The sequence below is a fragment of the Lissotriton helveticus genome, chromosome 3_1 (assembly GCF_964261635.1).
Source record: "Lissotriton helveticus chromosome 3_1, aLisHel1.1, whole genome shotgun sequence".
NCBI lineage: Eukaryota > Metazoa > Chordata > Amphibia > Caudata > Salamandridae > Lissotriton > Lissotriton helveticus.
In genome coordinates, this window is record NC_136061.1 from 1,982,873,144 (window position 1) to 1,982,897,130 (window position 23,987).

General features: G+C 45.1%; 1 protein-coding gene across 11 annotated transcripts in view; it reads right to left on the reverse strand.

Moving 5' to 3' along the window:
- Positions 1 to 618: 618 nt before the first annotated feature.
- Positions 619 to 23,987, reverse strand: part of MEF2A (myocyte enhancer factor 2A) — a 475,560-nt gene continuing 452,191 nt past the window's right edge. For all 11 annotated transcript variants that reach the window (XM_078683121.1, XM_078683117.1, XM_078683120.1 and 8 more), the window contains 2 exons: positions 16,042 to 16,168; positions 619 to 3,698 (listed from right to left, as the gene is read on the reverse strand). In XM_078683121.1, coding sequence (XP_078539247.1) covers positions 3,314 to 3,698; positions 16,042 to 16,168 — 512 coding nt within the window. In that variant the 3' untranslated portion in view covers positions 619 to 3,313. The remainder of the gene's footprint in view (positions 3,699 to 16,041; positions 16,169 to 23,987) is intronic.

Sequence of the window (23,987 nt, forward strand, 5' to 3'; positions counted from 1 at the left end):
GGGTATGTTCAGATGTGGGACCAGTGTACACCTTGCCTCTGTAATCAAGCTACACAGACTGATGAGCCCTACCAATTGTGAAACAGGTCTTGGGCGGCTTGTGTTCCGGCTCAGGTAGAACCTGGCCTGGCAGTTTGGGGTGGACTGTTCCTATTGGAGCAGGATCAAGACTGATTTGCATATAACTAAGTCCAAACTGAGGTTGCATGGTGTGCAAAATGACAATGCATGGTGATGCGGCCCACAGTATTTACTAGTGGCTGGGATTATTTCAAGCATTCCATTCAGCACATTTTTATGTACTTCAGTGTGAAAAATATGAGGTGAACTAGTTCTCTAAAAATCCAGAAAGACAAGAAATAAATGTATTTTGTTTTTTTAGACGTGCAGCCTAAGGTAATGTTGCGTACAATGTGCAATTCGACTGTGTTGGTTCTCTCCTTACTGTTGCCTTCTGATTTCAATAATTTTCTATTTCTTTTTAGTTTCTGTAAAACTCAAGGTTTTAAACCAGTTTATTCCTCATATGTCCATAAGCTATCCATACTAATACTAATACTAGTCGGATATCTGTTGGAAGAGAACAACCCCTTCTATATCTATGAGCAAACCAAATTGTTTTATTTTGAAAATGACATTTTAATTAAAACATATTTTACAGAAAACATAGTAAAATGAAAAATAAAATAGTTACATCGCATATTTTAAAGTGAATATCACTGTAAGTTGTCATCAAAAGACTGACAAACAGCACTGCTGCGCTAAGAGTGACTTAATAAATTAACAAGTATAATATTTGCCCAATGCCTCCAGTCAAGTTATGATCATTTGTATGCCTTTGTGTGCATGTTTATAACCTACCAAAAAAAAGAAATGCCTGTGAAAGAGTTGAACTGCATCAAACCAAGACAGTACTGATATTTCTTGCACATTACAAGGTAAATAGTGGAATACATATGATAGCGGGAGACTGTGCTGTGCAACGCCTACAAGAGCGCAGATCCTTTGACTATTCCATGAATGGGAAGGTCCATGGACATAAGATCAATTACAGACCCACACCCTTTCAGAGCAGTGCTGTGAGGGCAGAAATCAAAATAATATCCAAGCTTTTACTAAAACAACCAGGTAGCCAGAACATCATAATCAGAGCCTCTAGGCAGTTCGGTGGCACCGTAAAGAACAGGTGGCAACCCTGCGCTATTAAGCCAGAGATGCTACCGGTATGACACATCCGTGTGTTCGGTCAAGTGATAAAAACTGCATCAGAACAGAAGAATTTACAGTGCCATTTTGTGTTGATTGAGCGATATAACAGTCGGCACATGGATTTGTACGGCCATATCAATGGTGCACTTGTTGCAAGGTTCTGTATTCCTCTTTCACAGCACCCCTAGTTTACAGTCCATAGTTCTGAGGGAAAGGCAGACAAGTTTATTTTTCCGTGATCCTTAAATAGTTAAAGATGGGTGAAGTGAGAGTTCGGGGGTTGTGCACTCAACTCAATGCCAATCACTTGAACAAGCCACCATCCATCCCCTAAACACCATTTGAGAGGACTACATGTTTTTGCTTTCACTTTTCATTCAAAGACGTCGTATTTCTCAGGCTGAAGTGGTCTGCATCTGAATTTCGAGAAGCAGAAAAATGTGTTTGAGAAGTACCAACAAAACCCGTTCCATCTCTCTTCTATGGATAACTGAGGGATGATCCCTCTTCTACTTGCCTTTTCCATGTCACTTGAATGTTTCTATTTAGAAGGCAGTCATTACATAGCAGTATATTTCTAAATTCAGCTACAGCACTCTAGGTTTGTGGGACGAATGAAACCTCAGATTGGATTTGCCATTTTATGTACATACATGGGTGAGAAACATCAAGCAAGCCTTAACAATATAGTACAGAGATCACAACAGCACATCACACATTTACCAGTAGTGAGGGGACAAACCTGTGTGCAACTCTAATAAAATTCTGGAAAATAACATCAATAATTAAATTCCAAAGAAAGCACGGTATTCAAAATAAAAGATAATATAAAACATTTAACACGCTGCCTAAAAACTGTGAATTCACCTGATTTTTTCAAGTAGGCAATAAACCCACACAAGTTTGAATATGGTGATGATATAGTAGCTATCTAACTACATTAAAGAGGATCAAGATAAACATATAAATAGATATATACATACATATATATAGCTAAATATATGATACTATATTCGCACAAAAGAAGAGTTTGGCTCACATTTTAATTTGCAAATAGAGTAACAAGAGTTCATGGCTTCATTTCCCCCCACCCCCCCAAGCATCTCCCTGCAAGTAGTTTTCTCTTTTGAAAGCAAACATTTAAAAAAGTTGATACAGAATAAATCTATACTCTACAAAAAGCTAGAACGTACAGCTTTGGCTTATATAAATAATTCATAGCAGAATGCCATCTTTAAAAGTATAGAACTTTATATATATATAGTCATCAATTCATTGGGGTATAGTCTTCTTTAATATAAAATATACAGGAGCTAAAATCCATTTTTTATCTCTTTAAGATATAGATGTAAAAAGACATCTCCAACATGTTCCAATTATAACTTAATATATTAATTTGTATTTCTTTTAATGCTCTATTTGTGTCTAGGCTACTATTTTCTCAATATTTCATGCGTGCTCTCTATATTTCTCTTTTGCGTGCTTATTCCTAATTTTTAAAAACTGTTTCTTCAACTCTTTCCCTGCAAATTCTATTTCCCTTGCACGTGCAAAACAAATTTGGTAGCATCAGCCCTTTTCATGCACACACTGTGCACGATAGCCCGAGGCTATATGTAGGGTTATGTGATATATCTACAGTATTGCTTTCTTAGTTTCCTGCATTTTTTAAATCCAACCCCGCGCGACTCTGCTGTTCCAACGCGGCCTCGTAGCTCAACCACACTCAGAGTCCGAATTCAAGGAATCCATCTGAGCAGTCCTGCTCAGTCCTTGGCGTGGTAGGACTACATTGGAGTGGAAAGGTTTATTTGCAAAATTGCAATATATTTATTAAAAAATCCATATAAGTGCCAGATAAAGTCTAAGGTCGTTTTCAAGCACCGGGAAGCCTCTGCAGACATGTCAAGAGTTCGCAGTAGGTATCCGTTAGTCCGTGCATGACGCGCACACAAACACACACAAAAACACACATGTATATTATATTCCTATGCATGTGTATGCGTATATGTGTAACTAGATTTGTCTCATGTCCTTATTTATCATCTTGGATATCTCTGGACAGTTTATATTTGAAACCAAAAGTATGGAACCACGTGAGGTCTTAAGTCACCCAGGTGTCCATCCTCATGCGCTTCATGGAGGGGCTTTCTCGGTCGTCGGAGTTGGAGGGTCTTCCTAGCCCCATGGGTGAATGGAAATCATTCCTTGGATCTTCCCGATCACTGCCATCATACGAGCTACTGGAGCTGCTGAGGCTGTCGACTGGGGAACGTCCCATTTCCTGCCTAGATTGGTGGAGCTGCTGATGTTGCTGATGCTGTTGATGCTGCTGAAGCTGTTGCTGATGTAGTGGCTGATGTTGCTGCGAATGGAATCCAGATGGTGGTAGGCGGTCCCGGGGAGGGGAAATCGGTTCGGATTTGATATTGACATTTTGGTTGGTATTAATGGATAAGCTTGATGCCTGAGGTAACTGCCCTCCAGCTCTGCAAAGAAAGACGATAAGACAAAATGATTACAAATAGTTCTGCATCAAATTGTAATTGAACATTTAATCAGTGCTCTAAATGATGACAATCGTTTGACAAAGACAAGCAGAACAAGACAGAGGATTTCTAAAAACTGGGAAAATATGAGGTGTACAAAGAAAGGACGATAAAAATGAATCCGCAATGAACTTAAGAGAAAATAAGTGGAAATAAAGACTAAAAGCACTGGCAAATAGGAATGAACAGTAAGAATAAAAATCAGCACAAATCATTTCATACACGAATTGTGCAGACAGGAAAGCACTAGGTAGAGAATGAAAAAATTTGATTTGAGAAGAGTGTGGGTAGGATTCACATTGTTTAAATGACAAAAAGAAAGTATGTACTAGTTGCGGTCAATGCAAGGATACATGCTACCCTATTAAATAGCTTGCCTTACAATATTATAATAATATTGCTTTCAAGGCTGTCCGCACCCCCAGATGCAGAAGCCCAAGAGTGAACAGGTTGCGACCAGTGTGAAGATTACTAGACTTTGGATCTTATTAATGGTTTGAATTTAATCACAGACCAGGGAGATGGGAAGAATCTGCGGCTAGATAGGCTCTACCAGAAAGAAGGTTACCGAAGGGAAGTATCTTGTTCTTCTGACACAGACTTCTAACTACAGATTCCTCAACTTTTGAATAGGCACCTGATGGAGGCAGGTATGTGAATGGACTAAAACTAGAAAGTCCTGCAGGGCCAAAGAGGCAAAATGCCCTTCTCGGCGCACTTGACTGTCCAGACAATAGTGCCTTGTGAATGTATGGAGGAACGCCTGCATAGCTGCCTGGCATATGTTTAAGACAAGGGCTCTGTACGCTAGCGCAGTGGGAGCAGCTTTGGTCCTTGTGGAATGAGTACACAGTCCTTCTGCAGGCTGCTTTTGAGGCCCATGCTTAGCCGATCTGTATGCAGAGCATGGTCCAGCAGGAGATGGTTCTAATTTACTCAGATTTGCCTTTTTTTCCCATGAGCAAACCCCACAAACACCTTACAGTCCACTGTTTTTACAAGTGAATGTCAGATAAATTGGCTTAGAAGGGATTAATCTGGGGAATGCCGTACCTGAAGGGATTAATCTGGGGAGTGCCGTACCAGACTACAAATCTGTCCCAATGGCAAGCATAAACAGTTTTCTTCAAGGGACACCTGGCTGCCAAGATGACATCAAACACCTCTGGAAGAAAGTCGAAGGTGTTCAGCAGTCGCTGCACAATCTCGAAGCACGAAGATGTTGCAGGGATTCTGCTGGGAAGCAGAATTGTGCCTTGGGAGAACAGGATGTCAGAATGTAGGGATTGAGTCTCTACCATGTCAGTACCTGTAGGCCCAAATCAGAATAGCTCAGTGTCTTACCTGAACTCCTAACCGTTCCAGAGAAGCAGGTGATTCTGGCAACCCTAGAACATGAACCTCTAGTCCCTAAGGGAACTCTGGAAAAAGATTATCACCTTTCGTTCTCACTCATGCATGTCCATAGTAAACAAGGACAGACCTGAAAGGAGTTTACAATATTTTTATTGAAACTTTATTAGTCTATTTTGATTGAAGCACGTGTGCTGCTATTAGTAAACAAATACAACTTAGCAAAGTAATCAACACTAATAGCAGGCTGTAAACAATGAACAACCCGACCACGGCAACTAAAGATCTATCTAGGACTACCATCACTGTGTGAGCACAAGGATAGATTAGTGATCTCTGGGATTAGAACCAGACCCCATACCTGGCGTGTGTAGTTAGATGGCCCGCATCATAAGTGTAAACTCAGTTTAGAAGGGTGCTGGCCTCCCTTCTAGGACTGGTCTCTCTGCTGTAATTCTCCTCTCTGCTCTCCAAGGGAGCGAGACATGGTTTATATGATAAGAGCTATTGTGCTATGAAATGGCAGCTGTGCTACCGTGTTGTGTTTGAAAATGTTAGGAGATGTTGCTGACCGGACTCAAGAAAACAGTAGCCATGTTGTTCGACCTTATATGAAATATTCAGACTGAATCCCAAGAAGAGTCACTGAATAGCAAATAATATGTGCAGTGTACTTCTAAAATAATATAATGTCACAAACACAAATGTATTATGTGTGGCTGTGCAAAGCAGTGGCAGCCTAAAACAGCTAACACGTGCAAACAAGGGAGAACCAAATTGGTCCCAGAAGGGAAATCACTACAAAGATGGAGATTTGCCAAGGGTCAGGTGCAGAACTCTGTCCTGCTGCTCCAATAACGGGTTCTTCCAGAGGAGCAGCCTTATTGGAGGACAGATGCTCAAGCCCAGGAGTTCTAGATACCATACTCGCCATACTCAACCAATAGGTAGTAGGATTACTGGGGTCGAGTCAGTGCCGATCTTTTTGAGAACTCTGGGCAGGAGCGGTATCAGCAGAAAGGCATTCAGGAGTCCCAAGTTCCACTTGAGGTGGAACGCTTCTGAGCGAGATACGCTTTGAAAATTCCAACACACAGAAGCACATGTCACGTTCTGGGGGGTGGCAACCCGACCCTGGGTCACCTCCGGGTGTAACTGCCACTCATGATCCACTTAGTGACAGTGGCTGAACTCGTCCACCCCGACATTCAGAGATCTTGACAGATTGTTCACCATCAGGAACATTCCTTGGCTGTCCTGCCACTTCCAGAGGTGCAAGGCTTCCCGGCAAAACGTCTGTGATCCCACCCTGCCCTGTTTGATCCAGTACCACATGGCAGTGTTGTTGTCCACGAGTTCCTGAACCAGCTTCCCCTTGGTGGACAGAAGGAGGGCTTTTAGTCCCAAGCGGATGACCCTCTGCTTCAGTACATTTATATAGACTCCAATGGAGACCAGAGGACTCTGCGCTCTAACTCTCCCAGGTGGCCGCCCCAGCCCTGAAGAAATGATTCGGTCATCCCAGTCAGCTCTAGGTGGGAGAGGGATGTGTTGAAGGCCCAATTGTGGGCCAGCAACCACCAATACAGATCCTTTGTAGTATCTTCTGAAATCGGAAGATGGTCAAAGAGGTCCCCTTGATGTTGGGCCGACTGAATTCAGGGTCCACTGTGTAGCGCAAATATGCCTTCTAGCCCACTCCACCAGCAGTATGCAGGTGGCCATCAGTCCCAAAAGCCTCATAGTAGAGCTCATTGAAATCCAGGACTGAGATTGAAAGATCGGGATCACAGCCTGAATGTCCTGGACTCTTTCCTGGGGGAAATGCACAAAATGCTGTAGTCTGGAGGTAGACGAGGACTGCCTGGGCAGCCTGCCTTCACCTGCTAGTCGTCAATGTGGGGGAAGACTGGCACCCTGGACTTCCGAAAATGTGCTGCCATCAATTTCGGAACTCCAGAGGGGCACTTGTGAAGCCAAAAGGGAGCACAACAAACTGAAAAAGCTTCTTTCCTACCATGAACTGTAGGTAACACGGATGGACCAGTAAGACAGGTATAGGGAAACAGGCATCCTGCAGTTCCTAGTCTCCTGGGTATAAGGCAGACAAGACTTGGAACACTGTGTGCATTTTGAATTCCTCGATCAGAAGAAGGTATTGAGAGGGCGCAGATCTAAAATAGGTTGCAGGCCTCCATCTTTCTTGGGCACCAGAAAGCAGGAATAGCAACCACAAAGTACTTCTGGCACTTCTCTTGACAGCCCCTTAGGTCAAAAGGGGTAGCACTTCCTGCTACAAAATCGAGAATTGGTACTCCATCACTTGCTGGGGATGGGGGAGTTGGAAAGTGCAGCAGGGCAGAAAGTAAGGGTTAAAAAAAAGCACAGGCGAACAATCTGTAGAACACACCTGTCCGAAGTTACTGCCTGCCAGTCAGGGAAGAATCGGTGGATTCTGCCTCCAACTGGGTGACTGTGCTCTAGTAATGGCACACTAAAGAGGTTTGGCATGTTGGGCTGCAGGGGCAGAGGGGCGCAGATTGAGCAGGACCTTGACTGCAACACCACTGGGTTACCTGTGGAGGTTGACAATAGGGAGTACCATGGACAATGTCACGAATTGAGTGGTGGATCGGTTGCACATGGTGAGGTGAGGCAGAGTCCCCAAGAGCGTGCAGTAGCCCTGCTCCCCTTAAAAAGCACTAAAGTGGAATCAGGTTCATCCCCATACAAAAGGGTCTCAGCAAAAGGCATAATCATCAGTGAGGACTAAACATTGCTTGAGAACCCAGTTGATCACAGCCATGCACGGTACAGAATGGCAATGGAATTAGTGGTGTCCAAGTCCCAACAAATCATGAACTTGGCCACAACTCGACCTTCTTGAATCCACTGAGCGAGAGCAGGCTGAAGGTCTCTGGGTACACCAGTGAGGACTTGTGACAATGAAAAACAAAGGGCGTAGGAGTAACTGCCCATTAAGCAGCTGCTGTTAATTGATCGGAGGGCTAGACTGGCAGACACAAATACACGTCTGCCAAACGTCTCTACATGTTCAGATTCTCTATCAGGGGGAATGGTAGGGAAGGATTTGAACAACTCTTGGAAGCATGCACCAACAGACTGTAGGGCAAAGGTGGCTGTGAAAGGAAAGCAGGGTCATCTAGAGCAGGGTGATGGCTTCTGGCAATTTGTCAACTGACTGGGGGGCAGAGCGAGGTTTGGCCCACACCCCCAGTAGGGTATCAATCAGTGTCAGGATCAGAAAATGTTTGCCCCGGCTGGGGGACTTCTGTCAAGACGGTGGTCTTAACCTCCATGGTGGGTAGCTGGGAGACAAGGACTTCAGCTGCCCTACGCATCACTATGGCGTAGTAAGCAGATTCTTTTGTGGCAGGTCTAGAGGGTGAGAGGAGACCCATTTCAGAAAAGATATTGAGACCACTAACTTCCAACAGGTTCTCGTAACAATTATCACCCTGGTAGGGTTGAGCAAATTCATCACCCAGGTAATAGTCATTGTCTTAACCCGTCCCAAAACGGGAATGTATTCTCGGACTTGCGTCAACTTGGCATCAGAATGAACAATCTAGACCTCCTCCACCAGCATTAATGGAGCTGGCGGGTGCTGGAAGCAGGGTCGAAGTGGAGGCAGAGGCAAGATGGGCTCATATGGCCCAACTGGCGTCGGGGCAGAGCTCGCAGGCGCTACTTCAGATGTAAGGTCTATCGACTACTGAGGATACAAAAGTGCACCAGAGGAAGTCTGAAAGGATCCGACTAACTGTAGCATGGCTGGACAGAACTCTGTGTCAGAACCAACTGCGGGATTGGCTCTGAAGTAGTCTGTCTTCAGGAGCGAAATGAAGTGTGTAGCCCCCTCCCCACTCAGGCGAATGAGAGTGGTGCGAGGGAATGGAATCCAGCTTTGATTTCTAGTACTGCTTCTTAAACTTACCTGATTTTGACAGTGAGGAAGTTCGATCCCTCAAGAAGCTTTGATGACTCCGGTAGCAAGATAGGGCTAGAGACCAAACTTTGGATGTGGACTGAGACTTGGAGCAGTTCCATCAAGATGTCTTTTTGTGCTAGATGTCGTAGAGCTTTCCCTTGCGTTCCCCGATGGGCTTCTGTTTCATTGACACACAGTCACTGCAGGCCTTGGAGTCGTTGCCTGACTTCAGACACCATAGGCATACCTGGTGGGGGATCTGTCACAGACATTTGTTTGCGACAGTCCCAACAGGGCTTGTAATCGGTTGTTTTGGAGGAAAACAACACAAAAATATCTGAAAGACGGATCTTTGCATTAGTGACTGGTGGCGCAGAAAGAAAGGAACTGACAACGCGCAGGGGTGGAATCTACATGAGCCCCACATGTAATTTCCAGAGAGTAAAAGCATCAGCGCTGAGCCACTGATGGCACACCGAGGTACTTCTGAAAAGGTTCCAGATCCACTCTGATCCCTGGGGAATATTCAAAAGGTGCGGAATCTGCTACCAGAAGCACAATCTGTCAACTACAATCCAGTGATACATTTCATATTTATATCAGTCTCTTCCATACACTAAATGAAGGTCTATCTTTATCTGGTCTATCTTTATCTTGGTATTTGGGTGAGTACGCCTAGTTAAATATTACTTTTTAATGCATAGTCCCAAATATCCAGTGTGCCATCAACCATCCATCCTGTGGAGCTGTGTATCGACAAAACATTCTTTACTTTATCTAACACTTCCTTTGGAAATATGGTTTGAAATCTCCAAAATCATATAATATCTTTACCCTCAGAGTGAATGGTCAACTAGAAAAACTGCTTGATGGGAGCCGTTATCTAGGAAAGATATTGCTAGTACTTGAGATCTTTATTATTTCAGAAGCGAGATAACAGCCTCCTGAACAATTGGAAGGGAAAGCAATAATCAGACAAATGAGAACAGTATCAGGAGTCACACCAAGGGGGAGACCGGACATTCAAATGTCAGGTGGTACAAACCTAACCAACAGGAAGCTGGTCTCAGAAAACAACTTTCCACCAGGTGTGGTCCCAGGAGGAGGTGCAGGGTCCGAGGATGAGGACTTCGGTCTTTTCTGAGTTGAGCTTCAAACAGCTGTCTTTCATCCAGCTGGCTCTCACCAGTGGGGATGCCCCACACAGTAGGAAAAGCGGAACAAAGTGAAAAGCCTACAGTATGACCCAAAGGACAATTCCCCAAAACGACAGATGATAACCATCCTAAGAAGACTCCGCAGGAGCCTTCAAAACTGAACAGAAATGCAAACCTGCCTAGCTGTACCAAATAAGGGCAAAAACGGCTGATTAGCCGTACAGTCCGTCCAGGAAATAACGTCTTGAATCTATAGATGGATACCAGAAAAGCACCAACAATACCGCAAACGAAATTAAAAGTCCGCAATGAGGACTATAAACCATGGAAGTCATGGGAACCCAGACATGAGGCGCTGAACCGCTGAGTCAGCGTGACTGTCAAAAAGAATGACCTCATCAAAGAGCAGATCCCTAAGACGCTCTTGAACATTTTCAGGGAAACTGCCATCGCGCAACCAGGCATGGCGACAGAGCAACTGACCTGGCCAAAGCCCAACCCACAGAGTCAGTAGCGTCCATGACCAACCGAATGGAAAACAGTGCTGTTTCCCAGCCATCATGAAGTAGCCGAACCAGGGTAGCTCGAAGGCCCTTTGGAAAGATGTAAGGAGATGCTCGACCGAGTCCTAAAGGGCAAAAGTAGCTTGTGCAAACACGCAAGATGTGTTCAGTGACCAAAGGCTCAAGCTAGTGTACGCAAAGACATGACTACCACACAACTCCAACCAGCGAGACTCCCTAGAGGAAGGAAGTAGCAGAGGAGGGAAGGAGGGTAGAGATACTGAAGCTGCCTGGACTACCAGCCCTTGAGCCCTAGAATGGAGGGGCAAACATACTGGGTCATCTGGAGCTGGGCGATGACTATGTGCAATAGCACGACCCACAGGGTCCCCCGATGAGGGCCTTGCCCAAGCCCCAAGACGAATGTCATATAATGACCCACAGAAGGGCAGCAAGGGCTCCACCTTCACAGAGCCCTGGTGAAGTAGATCCAACAAGGGTTCAGAATGCAGAGAGACTGAGGGAGGCTGCATCTGTAAGGTATCTGCAGCCTTGCGAACAGCCCTTGCAACCGCAGCACTAACCTCCATGGCCATTCTATGTGGCGACAATAAGCCATCTGTAGGGGACGGTTATAGGTTAACCCTTCCACACAATGGTAGAGAGGCTCCACAGCCCGAGGATGTCCAAAGGCCTGCCAGTGCCCCATGGGCACCTGCTCTGCGGAGCATCGAAACAACCCTGGTGATTGGGAGCCCTCACAGGCCTCATCCTCTTACACCAACAGAGGAATAGCAGTGGACGGCTCCGGTGTCGCCTCAACGTCAACGACCATCGAAGAATCGTCCGCCCGGCGGACTGGTGTCGACTACCTCCACCGAGATGGGGAACTGCGGAGAGGAACGGCAGCGACTCGGAGTCTAGCTCCGCGCTACAGCCGCATCCAGCGTCGGTGCAGAGCCCCTCACAGGGCTGTGCAGAGACGCCACAGGAAGGTCCGACGTCAGACTGGGATGCGCCTCTGGGCTGTGCCCCAACGTCGCAGCGACTCTGGAACCGGAGTCAGGGTTCTCGATCGGCGCCGAGGGCAAACCCGCCGCCAAGTCCGAACCTGAGACCCTACCCCTTCTGTGGGGCCCGAAGGCGCGCCAGGTAGAGGGGGTGACCCAAAGATGGGCAGTAAAGCCCGCGAATAGGCTTCCATCTGGGTCCTAGCACCAGGAAATGGAGGGTTGGTGTGGGGCCGACTCCTGGGGGCCCTTGTCCGGTGAAGACGGAGAACAGTGGGCCTTGACGTAACGTCTATGTGAGGTCAACTACTTCATGTGAGGTCAACTACTTCTTGTGCTTACCAGCGTCAGACGAGCGATGTCCACGGGAACGTCTCTGTGACCTGTCCCGAACAGGAGCCATTGCTTGTGATAGAGACCAGCGGTGCGAGGACTCCTCTTGGGATATCCCGGCGGACAACAACTTCATCCGACTTCAGTTTCAACTTCTGGCAGGTGTCGCACTCCTCGGAGTGATGGTGCTCTCCAAAGCACCAAATGCAGATCTCGTGGGGATCCGTCGCCGACATGTGACGCAAACAAGTCGTGCACGACTTGAAGCCTGAAGGCATCACACACTGTTCCCGTCGAAAAGGCCTGAAACAAAATCAAGCCAAAAGAACCGCTTCTCCCGAGTCCGTGTGGAGATGCGGAAAAGAAGAAAAAGGACGTCAGCGAGCCGGGAGGGACATGTATGGCTCCACTGAAGTTATCTCCATGGGCGAAGTCAGGACGGTACTGCTGGAAATTCCCTGCATCCAGACTGGCGCCTGGGATCATTCTAAAGTTAAGGAATCTGCGGCTAGATGTCTATCAGATAGTTCTTTCTATTCCTTTCTCAGTTTGTTTCAGTACCGCGCCCAACCCCTTTGAGACCACTATTTTGATCGGTGATCAAAATGGTGGTCTCTAACATCATAACTTTGCAAAGATAGGGCATTACTACGTGCTGATTTTACATACTAGAATACTTGTTCACATAAAGAGTATCAAATAAAAGTAACTCCCCCTTTTTTAAATTTTTTTAAAAACTATTTTGTGTGTGGCTGCCAAAGGAAAGCACAAACTTTTTATAGTATTCAGAAAAGTCAACAGGTCACATGTAAATTGTCTATGCTTTTAACCAATTGTTGTTTGGGTCTCACCCCCTCTCTTGTTAACCTATGACCCAGGCAGTTGATTTCGATTTGATTGAACTTAGATTTATCAAAAAACACAGGGGGAGGTAAGAGGTAAGAGGTAAGAGGTAAACTTGACGAAAAGACTCGACCTACTACCGATTCAAGTTGCAACAAACAAATGAAGGCCTATCTGTCCTGGCGTAGATTAACCCGTTACAGAATGATGGGAAAAACCTATGTTATTTTTTTTAGATAACCCTCACCCACCCGGGTTGCACCGTGGTGGCATGCTTCATCATCAGGTTCTTCCTGTTCCACTGCGGAATGGGGTGTGCCTCAACCTACGAACTATGCGGGAGCACTGAATAGTAAAATGGGATGATGAAAGTGAATAGGAGTTGGAGGGGTCTTGTGTAGAAGGTTTAAAATACCTGCCTGAATCCTTTATTCTATCCTTTAGGCAGTACGATTAAAAAAACAGAGAAAAAGTGGGAAGTCTAGGTGATAATGTACCTGCCTTCCTATGGATCTACAATTTCCAAGCTTATCTCCAAGGCCAAGGAAATTAGCGTCCTGATTCCATCCCTAACGTAGTACTTAAATATTACTCCAACACACACACTGCATGCTAAAATAATGAATATGGATTGATCGCACCTGTTTTGTTGCTCAATACCAACTTGGCATATTGCTTAATACATATAAATGGCCGAATTGTGTGCTCATGGGTCCTCCAGTGCCAAGGTAAGCTTGTAGTCACACTAACACCAAAGCGGCACCTCAGCATATTAAGCTAGTTGAATCCCCCGGGGCCCGCGCACTTCGTAGGTCGCAGCATGCCCCGTTCCACAGCGGAACGTGAAGCACCCGATGACGACGCATGCCACCAAGGGGGCAACCCTGGTGTTTAAGGGTTATCTAAAAAAAACACATACGTTTTTCCTGTCATCCTGTGGGCGGTTGAACTTCCATTTATTCTTCTGCAATGTCAAGCCTCTCATCCTAAACCTTTTTTAGACTAACTTTAACCTACAAGCATGCTCTTCTTGATTAGTTCCATAAACAATCATCCTGATAGATTTTCACCCTAGGAACACTAACACCACCTTCATGGCTCGCTGAAAAATCTGCTGCGGCAGAATTGAGCCCAAACGATAGTCTAATCAATATGAACAGGCCAAATTGCCTAATAAATGTAATCAAATCCACGGAGTCAGCATCCAGCTTAATTTGGTGATATGCTGCTTTAAGGTCTAAAGTTGAGAAAATACAAACTCCCTTCAATTGCGTAAGCATCTCCGATATATTCGGGAGTGGGTGCTTATCTACCACCACATCTCTATTGAGAGCTCTCAGATCAACACACAAAAGGAATTATTGCGAGGCATTGCACACTAGTGGTACAGGCGCAACCCATTCTGTAGCCTCAGTCTTGACAATTATCCCCTCTTCTTGAATTTTTAGTTCAACCCGCATGTTTTGTTTCAAAGCTAGGGGTGTGCTTAGCGCTTTGCATGCCACAGGAGTAACACCATTCTTCAGAACAATTCATTGTGTGTAATCAGTCAACCATCCCAACTTCTCCTCAAAAACCTCTTTAAATTCCGGACGTGGGTCAGGAGGTACACCATTCCCATTTCTTTTTAAATCAGCTTCAGCAACAGGCAATTGTTTCAAAATTATACTCGGTTCACTGCTGGGTTCTAATATGACTCCCAAGTCTTTCTGGTGGAATCAACTAATAATACGGTCTCCTCTGCAGGATACCTAAATATTCCCAGCAGTTAAATACCCTTTGTATTCCAAAACTCCACTGAAGTACCCTACAAACTGAATAAGTTGCCCACCATAATCTAATTAACAGATATCGGTTTGAAAAGGTTGACCAGAAAGCTTACGCTTATAGAAGTCCTTAGGTATCAAAGATATTTTAGCATCTGAATCAAATAACATGTCAACACAGTTCCCATTAACATTTACTTTATTCTAGAGGATCTCTTTTGTCACGTTCGCCAACCTGGAGAACAACTTCCCCACGGTGTAAATTATCATACTCAACATCATCCTTGCCGTTTTATGCAGTGGTTCCAAACAAAGGAGAGTCCGAATAATCCTCAAGAAAATCAAAGCATGACCTAATGCAACTAGCTGAGAACTGCTGAAAACAGATTAAACTGAACATGGCTCCCAGAAAGATAATAAGGCCATGAAACCCTGGTCAGATATCAGCCAGATATCAGCCACGACATTCTCCAAACTGGAGTGAAATTTCCTCTGCACTGCAGTCTTTTTGGCAGATGACCAGGAGATTCTCCCAACTCGCAAAATAAGACAACAGATCATGCATTGTCCTTGGAAAGGCCCTTCTTGCACAAGCTGTCTTCTCCTATGGCTTTTGTTGAGTATACTGTTGCTGATCGGCTCCCACTCCTGTGATTTTAGCTAGGGTTCAAGAAAATGTTTGCCAATGTGTCTTGGTCCCATGCAATTGCCATACTAATTTGCTTGCAGCCCAACTCGCCTTTGTAACACGTTCACCTAAAAAAGACCCATATTTGGATGTAGAAGATATGTTCACTTTGTGTATGCCCCAACAATTACATTGGCTTAAACTGAAACTCCTGAGAAACTAGGGCTAACTTTGAATGAAGATAGGTACACATTTTAATTGCTTTTGCTGGCCCATTTCAAACAAGCACTGTTGTGAATACTACTATTTTAGCTAAACATTCTTGTGTGGCTCTTTGGTACATTTGTTTTTTTAACTGTACGGCGTGTTAATTCTTGCGTCCCACTAACGAGTGGACTAAACACTTGTGATTAGATCCAATACCTAAAGGTGAGAGCACAGTACTTCAAGGAAGCTATTGCCATTTCTCAGATTTGTAAACAGCTGGATTCGGGTGTTGTGGGTACTCATCTAAAGTACAAGAAAGCATTCTCCAAGGATGTCTGCCAGGGAGTTCTTCAAATGACTCAATATACTTTTCACACCTTACTTTGATTAACAAGGTACACTTTATTATAAAAAGCCAAATAAAAACAATGCTCTTTACTGCCCACATATGGAACGGACGTCTGATAAAGAGCTGAATTCTAACGGTGAGATATACAATTCTGAAATGCACTGTTTAGGTACAACACTTACACAAGAGAGTTGAGAGTGGCAGGTCCTAAATGATGGTGCTGCCAGGCAGACACTTGCCCTAAAGACAACATCCCTGGTGAGTTGAAGCCTTGTAGTGTTGATAGATCTGCAGTAGCTAGGGAGTAATCTGAAAAGAAACCGAAATACAACAAATTCAAATACGACCGCATGTATTTTATTTAATATATTCCAGAAAGAAATGCCAGTCACAGTTTACAGAATGCCTCCCTACATACTTTTCTTCGCTGCTTTGGTGACATAGACAAGCAGTTACACAATTTATTACGAATCCGTTTAAAAAATCCCTCTAGAGTGCATTCTTCCTTTGAGGACAAAATTAATAAAGAATAGCAACAACTACTATTGTAAACCTTCATTTCCGTTTATCTATACTTAGTGTGGCTTTCAGATTATAACAAATAGGAACAACGGCAAGCAGAACACATTCAATATGATTTCCATTCCATTAATAGAAACAGTGCAGGGCGTGACTGGTAACCTTTCAGGTACACTCAACTCATCGGATTGGACACAGAGTTAAAAAACAAACGTACAAAGGAGTTCAGTGGGTGCATGAAGCAGAGGAGAGGCTTCTAAATCAGAACTCCTCACCGGCATCTCGAGCTCAGCAGCGATTCAACATATGTGCATTAGTGAGGCCCGGTACCCTAGGTCAGCCTAGGTCATTTGCTCGTTGCTATCCAAATGGTAAAGATACATGTAATCGAGTACTGTGTCACAAATGTGAAGTTTAGTGAAGCCCGGCAAAACGGATGTAAAGTTAGCTCCACACAGGCAGCGCAGAATGCATGTGAAGCCTAAACACAGTTGCTATGGCATGGCTAATGGAGTTAAACATTAGTGATCATCATCATGAGTGATCATAACCCCCCGCACTGTGCCCATTCCAGTGTATATGCATTACAAACAAACCAACCTTGTGTTAAACAGCCAACATGCGTTGTGGTTATAGTGGTCATTGTTGGCCAGAGTTTATTAGGATTATATACATATACTTCGGTTATAATTTGTATGACCCCATGTCAAATTATCATTTGCCAACTGTCATATTTTGGGTCATAAATCATATACTCATCATGTCATACATATTATTTTGGGATATATTGTATGCATATCACTAGTTCGTCAATGGCACAGAACGTTCTTTGGTTAGTTCCTTGTAGTCCTTTCTCTTTTCTTGTCCCTTCTGGGACCATTGTTTGGTTGGTCTTCACGCCCTTTGGTTGTGAGGGGTAACTTCTCACCTGTAGTTAGGCCCCAACTTGCTACTGTGTGAGTCTTATCTATGCCCTGCCGTCTGGCGGGGTCTGAGCTGCGAGTGCCGTCTCAGTTTGCTACCTCCTTTTTTGTTAAGGACACTCAACCGGTTGTGCGGCATCCCAAAGTGAGTGGCCATACTCCTACACACTGCCCGTCAGTGTGTCGCCATAACCAACCATTGTACCATTACTTCTCCGCCACGCCATCAGGGAGGCGAACGTCTTCCTGCGGCTTCACCCAATCTCCTTATTTCTCTCCTTTCTCAACTCATCGGATTGGACACAGAGTTTAAAACAAACGTACAAAGGAGTTCAGTGGGTGCATGAAGCAAAAGCGAGGCTTCCAAATCAGGACTCCTCACTGGTTCTCCTTCTCGAGCTCGGCAGCGATTCAACTTCTGTGCATCGGTGAGGCCCGGTACCCTAGGTCAAGTGCTCGTTGCTATCCATATGGTAAAGATACATGTAATCAGGTACTGTGTCACGAGGGTGCAGTTTAGTGAAGCCCAGCACCATGGATGTAAAGTTAGCTCAACACAGGCAGTGCAGAATGCATGTAAAGCCTAAAAACAGGCGCTATGGCATGAATAATGAATCTAAACATGAGTGAACAGAGACATCATAGCATGTAGAGATAGGAGACACATGAAGTCAAGTGGATAGGCATGAGTGGATAAGCACTGTGTTCTGGATATAATTAAGATGATCACTTGGCAGGGGTATGTAAGCAAAGCTTGCCAATCACAGACAACAGCAAAGATAAAAAGCTAGGCGAACACAGGTGTCACAGCAGAAATGCAAAGGTAAGTGAACAGAGACAGCAAGGTATGAATATAAAACTCAGTGAAGAAATGTACAGTGGGTGTACGTTAAGTAAACACAGGCGCAGTACTATGTAGCAATGCAATGTTTTAGCAACTCAAGCTCCTTAGCTTGGCCAGTTTAACTGATCACCTTATCATATAATTGTCGTCATTATCCGTGTGCTTCAGAGTATGAGACGGGATAGCAAGTCCAAATCTACGCTGGTGATGTCACTAGAAAAGCGGCACCTTGGGAAATGCATTTTTAACACGCAGAACACTTGGGCTTCTATAAAACAAGTATTGCACTTTAATCCAGGCACCGCCTGGAAACTACTTGAATCCTTCCTCTCTAATAGAATTCAAACGGTTGCACTGGGCAAATTTTCTGACAAACAATTCTCACTGTCTAGTGCAGTCCCTCAAGGTTCTTCTATGAGCCAGACACTGTTTAATATTTATCTATCATCGCTGGCTCCTCTGATTGAATCTTTTGGCTTTAGTTTGACTTCTTACGCAGACGACCCAAAATGTGGTATCGCTGATGCCAGGAATGATGTTGGGAAATGCATCATGGCTCCACGACTGCATGACAGCTGTGGGAATTTGGATGGCTCAAAATTGCCTTAAATTCAAATCAGGAAAAACGGAGGTTGTGTTGTTTGGCAATATTACGCCAGCTTTTGGACCCCTGTATGGTGGCCGGACACTCTGGGTCCTCTACCCACTCTCAACAACAAGGTAAAAAATCTGAGAGTTTGGAAAGACAATAAACTCAGCTTTAAAGATTATGTGAATGTGGTGGCCTTATCTACTTCATATATCCTGTAAAAAATAATGCCATTCATGCCAAAAGACAGTATACAAATAGTTATCACTGCCCTAACCATGTCTAGGCTGGGTTATTGCAATAGCCTCTTCATTAGCCTTCAGGAAGGGCTTATGAACAAACTACAACTTCTACAGAATGCAGCGGCTAGACTGCTTACCGGTATACCAAAATATGCCTCTATCTCGGCTGAGATTAGAAGGCTTCATTGGTTGCATGTAAGGAAACTAATTCAGTTTAAAGCCTGTGCATAGTCTATAAAGACCTTCAAGGAGCTGGCCCTGAGTATCTTAAACAACAATTTCATTGGTATGTACCAAATAGATCACTTCGTTCAGCAGAGGCAAAACTAGTATGGGTGCCCTGGGTACGTAAAGCCAGCTGGGGTGGCAGAAGTTTTGTGGCTTGCGCAGCTAAGGCCTGGATTGGTCTCCTGCTACAGCTTAGATGCATGCCTAATTTACTTGCATTTAGGAAGACCTTAAAAACATGACTCTTCTCTGCTTAAATTCCGAGTATAGTCACTCTGTCTTTAGGCCTCTATAATAATACTGATATTTGTAGAGCGCGAACAGCTACCTCACGAGGAGGTGTCCCGGCGCTATGAGAGCAGTAAAGCAGAGCGAATAGCAGAGGGGAGGCTTAGATTTTCTGCATAAAAAGCCAGGTCTTTAATTGCTTCTTAAATCCAGATTCAGTCGTGGCAGATTGGATGGAGGGCGGTAGGGCGTTCCACAATTTCGCCGTGCCAGCAGAAAAGGACCTGCCTCCGAGTCGAGCTTTTTTGACTCGTGGGGCAAGTAGCTGAAACAAGGAATTTGAACGTAAGAGCCTCTCCTGATGGTAGCGAGGAAGTCTGAGTTTTAAATAGTTAGGGCAAGTGCCCCTAAGATCTCTGAACGCCAGGGTCAAGGCTTTGAATTTGATTCTGCTAGCCACTGGGAGCCAGTGCAGGTCGCGCAGATGCGGAGAGACACGCTGTCTAAAAGGAATGTGCTTTATCAGTCTCGCAGCCGCATTCTGCACGATCTGTAAACATTGAACCAAATATTTTGTTTGTTTAGTCTTTGTGAATAGTGAAGGATAGGTAGTGCAGACTTTTGTCCCCTTTGTAACCCGTCATGCCTATCTTTGCCCCGTTTGTTGGTAGTTGGTTCAGCCCGGACCGTTTATTAGAGGTAGATCATCCGGCTCCACCGGAAGACGCCCCTAATAAAAAGGACATAAATATATAAAAAAAATAGCGGGTTAGCCGCTGTATCGTGCTAGCAAACAAAAACATAAAAATCGTTAGGAAAAACAAAAGGAATCGAGCAAAATCAGTAGGCCACTGATGGGATCTCTTTTTCTGACCTCGCTAAAATAGAAACATTAGGAACAACCCCTCATGAGAAATATGAAACTAGTGAGAAGAATCGAGCTCGACGCCATGATGGCTGCAAGACAGCTCGGCTCCACCGCCCACCCCGCCCAAATAACGACAAACAATATGCAAATATTATAAATATATACAACACTCCAGCAAAGTAACATGTTAAAACTTTTTATTAAACAACTATTTAAAACTTTCTATTAACCAACTATTTACATGGCAGCGGCTGCAACAACAAACCCAAATGCATTCGCCGTCTGCTTAACGCTGTTCCTGTCCCGCCTTCAATGTTGGGCTACTTTGAGCGACTTTTTAGTAGGCTTTGGGCTATAAAAAAAGTCTACAAAAGCCATCAGCCGGCGAGGTAGCGTCGGTGGCGGCCCGTTAAGCGAATAGGCCGGAGGCTACCCAACGCGCCATGGCCTGGTCCAGCCATCCTATAATGCTGCGCCAAGAGATGGCGTGGGGTGCCCTGGGGGGAGGCGACGCGAACGGTCCTCCCCCACCTCCCCAGGGGGGAGGTTCCTCAGCTGCAGCAGGGCAACCCTTAGCGTTTCACTCGCCGGCCAGCTGCAGTAGGGCGACCCTTAGCGTTTCACTCGCCGGCCAGCTGCAGTGGGGCGACCTTTAGCGTTTCACTCGCCGGCCAGCTGCAGTGGGGCGACCCTTAACGTTTCACCTGCTGGACGACTGCACCAGGACTGCCATTGGCGTTCCACTCGGTTGGATGACCGGGGGACCCGCTCCGGTGGACGGGGTGAAGAGCGGCTGCTGCTGCGGAACGCTCAAAATGGCGGCCGACACCCCGGATTTGGGCCTGGTCCATTAGAATGGCTCTGGGCTACCTTGGAACTCGGATGCTTGCCTGCTCGGGCATGAGCCCCACTCTTGAAGACGCCCTCTCAGTTTTAAAAATTCTACGAAAGTCACTGGCCCGCGACTCCCGCAGGCTTCCGGTGGGGGCCACCACCACTGTTGCTCGATTATCCCCCATGGATATGCCACTGCCCCGGGCGACCGCCACCTTATCCACATCTGGTGTCGAAGGAAAGACTGATTCAACGTATCTGTGGAGGGATACACCTGCTGTCCCGCTCTCCGGAGTGGCCACAACGTTGTCACAAGATGGTGGTGCTCTCATGCTGACACCGGCCTTTTGTCCGAATTACTAGGAGATACTGTAGACTGCCAACTCGATCAGCTCCGGTGGGACCTCAGCGTGACCCGGTAGGGAAGATTTTGCCTTCCTCGCCTTTTAAGCCGCAGTCCACGCCGCCTGCCCTCTCTGCTGGCACTAACGGAATCTTTTGAACTACCGAAAGGGGTTCTGGTCCGACCACTTGTTATTGGAGGCATTTGGACTATGCTCTGGGCCCGCCCAGCCTCGACCAAAATGGCGCCAGTATGGGCGGGACTCGCAATTCCTTGTGACGTTCTAGTTGCCTAAACCTTGATGTTATGGGATATGTATGCGGTCTTTGTACACGTGGCGGGCGGGAAAGGGTGCGGACTGAACATACGAACAACCCTATCGATGTGTTTTCTTTGTCATTTTTGTATTATTAAAGCCCTGAAATGATGTTACTGATGATACATGCCCTTGGTGTACGTATGGACGATTTTATTGTAACTGATCTTGTTATATTTCCAACCATAAAATAAACCTACACCGGTCCTACAACCGTTAGTCGCGTTTAGTTTTTCATTAAATGGCTCGTCCTTTACTTACTTCTATACTACAGTGTAATGTCTTCTTACCTCATGCGTTTCCCGTCTGCCCCGTGGCTGGCCTACATGGTTGGAGGCCCGTATTTGAATGCTGACATCCTCACAAAATAAATATATGGAACTAGCCTCATAACAGTCGCTTAGATTGGTAGGTTCTCGAATAAAGAAAGGGACAAGATAAATGAAGCAATTTTGGTCATGAAAAATTAGAAAGACATGGTACATAGAAATAATGCGAAAGGAATAGTCAGGATCTGTCGTGTTTTGGATTTCTGCAGCATAAACAATAGGTAAAAGATCTTGATATTTAGATATATCTATGAATAGGACAATAGACCAGTTCCTCTGGGCTTCAAGGCCGAGAGGCTAGGTACTGCATCCCAAAGAAGATAAGTTAGGTAGGTAAAAACATTTTCGTGTTTTTGCGCGCTGATGTGCTTTGAACGCTGTCGCCCCCCCCCCTTTCTTTTCTTTCTCTGCAGGTTAATATCGGAATTTCAGCTGAAGTATGGAGAAGACCCAGAATGCACCGTGTTCCACGCAGAAAGAAGAAGAATTGTATGGTGTGAATGTGCGCGTGGGCCCCGATTAGTGTCGTATGAATGCTTATGTGTGGCGCACATCTGGGTTGACGAACAAATGCTTTTTTGTATGACTAAGGTGTTGATCGAACGGTCAATGGGATAGGAAAATTAAGCCCGAACATGGTACCTGCATGTGAAAAACGAATAAAGATATAGCACTTTCCTTACTTAGGAACGACTCTCTCTGGAGCGAACGACTGGGGGAGTGGCCTATGCCAGAAACTCGAAGGCCTATTTCAGTACGACGGACCCAACCCCAACCGATATCCCAAATGAACGCCCTAAATGACGCGCACCAGTGAGTCAACTTAATGTGCGGACTAGATGAGAAAAGTTAAGGATACCCCGGGTTGGGGTTCATCCAAAACCCCCCCAGCCCAGAAATTAGGGATATTGTCATGTTTTAGATTCACCCCCTCTTCTTCCATCCTCATAGAAAAGTCAGAATTGCACCATCGCACATCCGACAGACACCCCTCCTTTACCTCAACTTGGATCGTCATTTGTTAGATGTTGGAAGACCCCACCGTGAGTATAAGCACGACTGGACCAGTGTCCGACCAATTAAAAGGAGTAAGTATTTATTGAAGCGAGGTTACCAACAGAAATTGTCTGCTATTAAGAAGGAAGGAGAACGAAGAGCTCGACCCCCAAATGAATTAAATGGAGTACTGAAAATATGCAACACGCATGAAAAGGCTCTTTCGCCAAAAATAGCCCTCTGTTTTATCTTAAGTTTTCGTACTTGATGTATGGACTGTCGCACCCTATCTGGTATTTGTGTATACGTAAACTATGAATTTATGTTTTCCCTCAGCTTGTCTTTTATACGTGAAACTGACCCGTACTGATCTATATGTGTGTGCACTGAATAGCCTATTATACACGTCTCTCTCTCGCTCTCTCTTTTTATGTTGTACGTGTACTAATAGCCTATTTGGTACGCACGACGCTCTCTCCCTCTGAGGGCTCCCTTGGAAAAAAAAATGACGACACTGTACCTCGCCGGTACAGGTATAATTGGCTTTAGACACGACAGTGTTTGAACAAATTGACAGAAACAAAATTTAGCCATGTTACTACCTCTCCTTTCTGTAAAATGATGGAACTTAATTGGCTGAGAAAGAAAGGACAGGTGAGACGACTGATGTCCCCTAATCTGACCCTTAAAAGGGAACTATATGTCAGTGGCTTTTGTCTTAAGTACTTTGGTAACACCACCCTCATCGTTCGGATTACCACCGCCCATTGTACAAAAATAGAATGTCCGATACGTCCCCGTTCCTCCAGAATGGTCCCAGTTCTGTACCAGCCGTCCCAGAAAATCTTAAAGACTGTAGCTATAGTCCC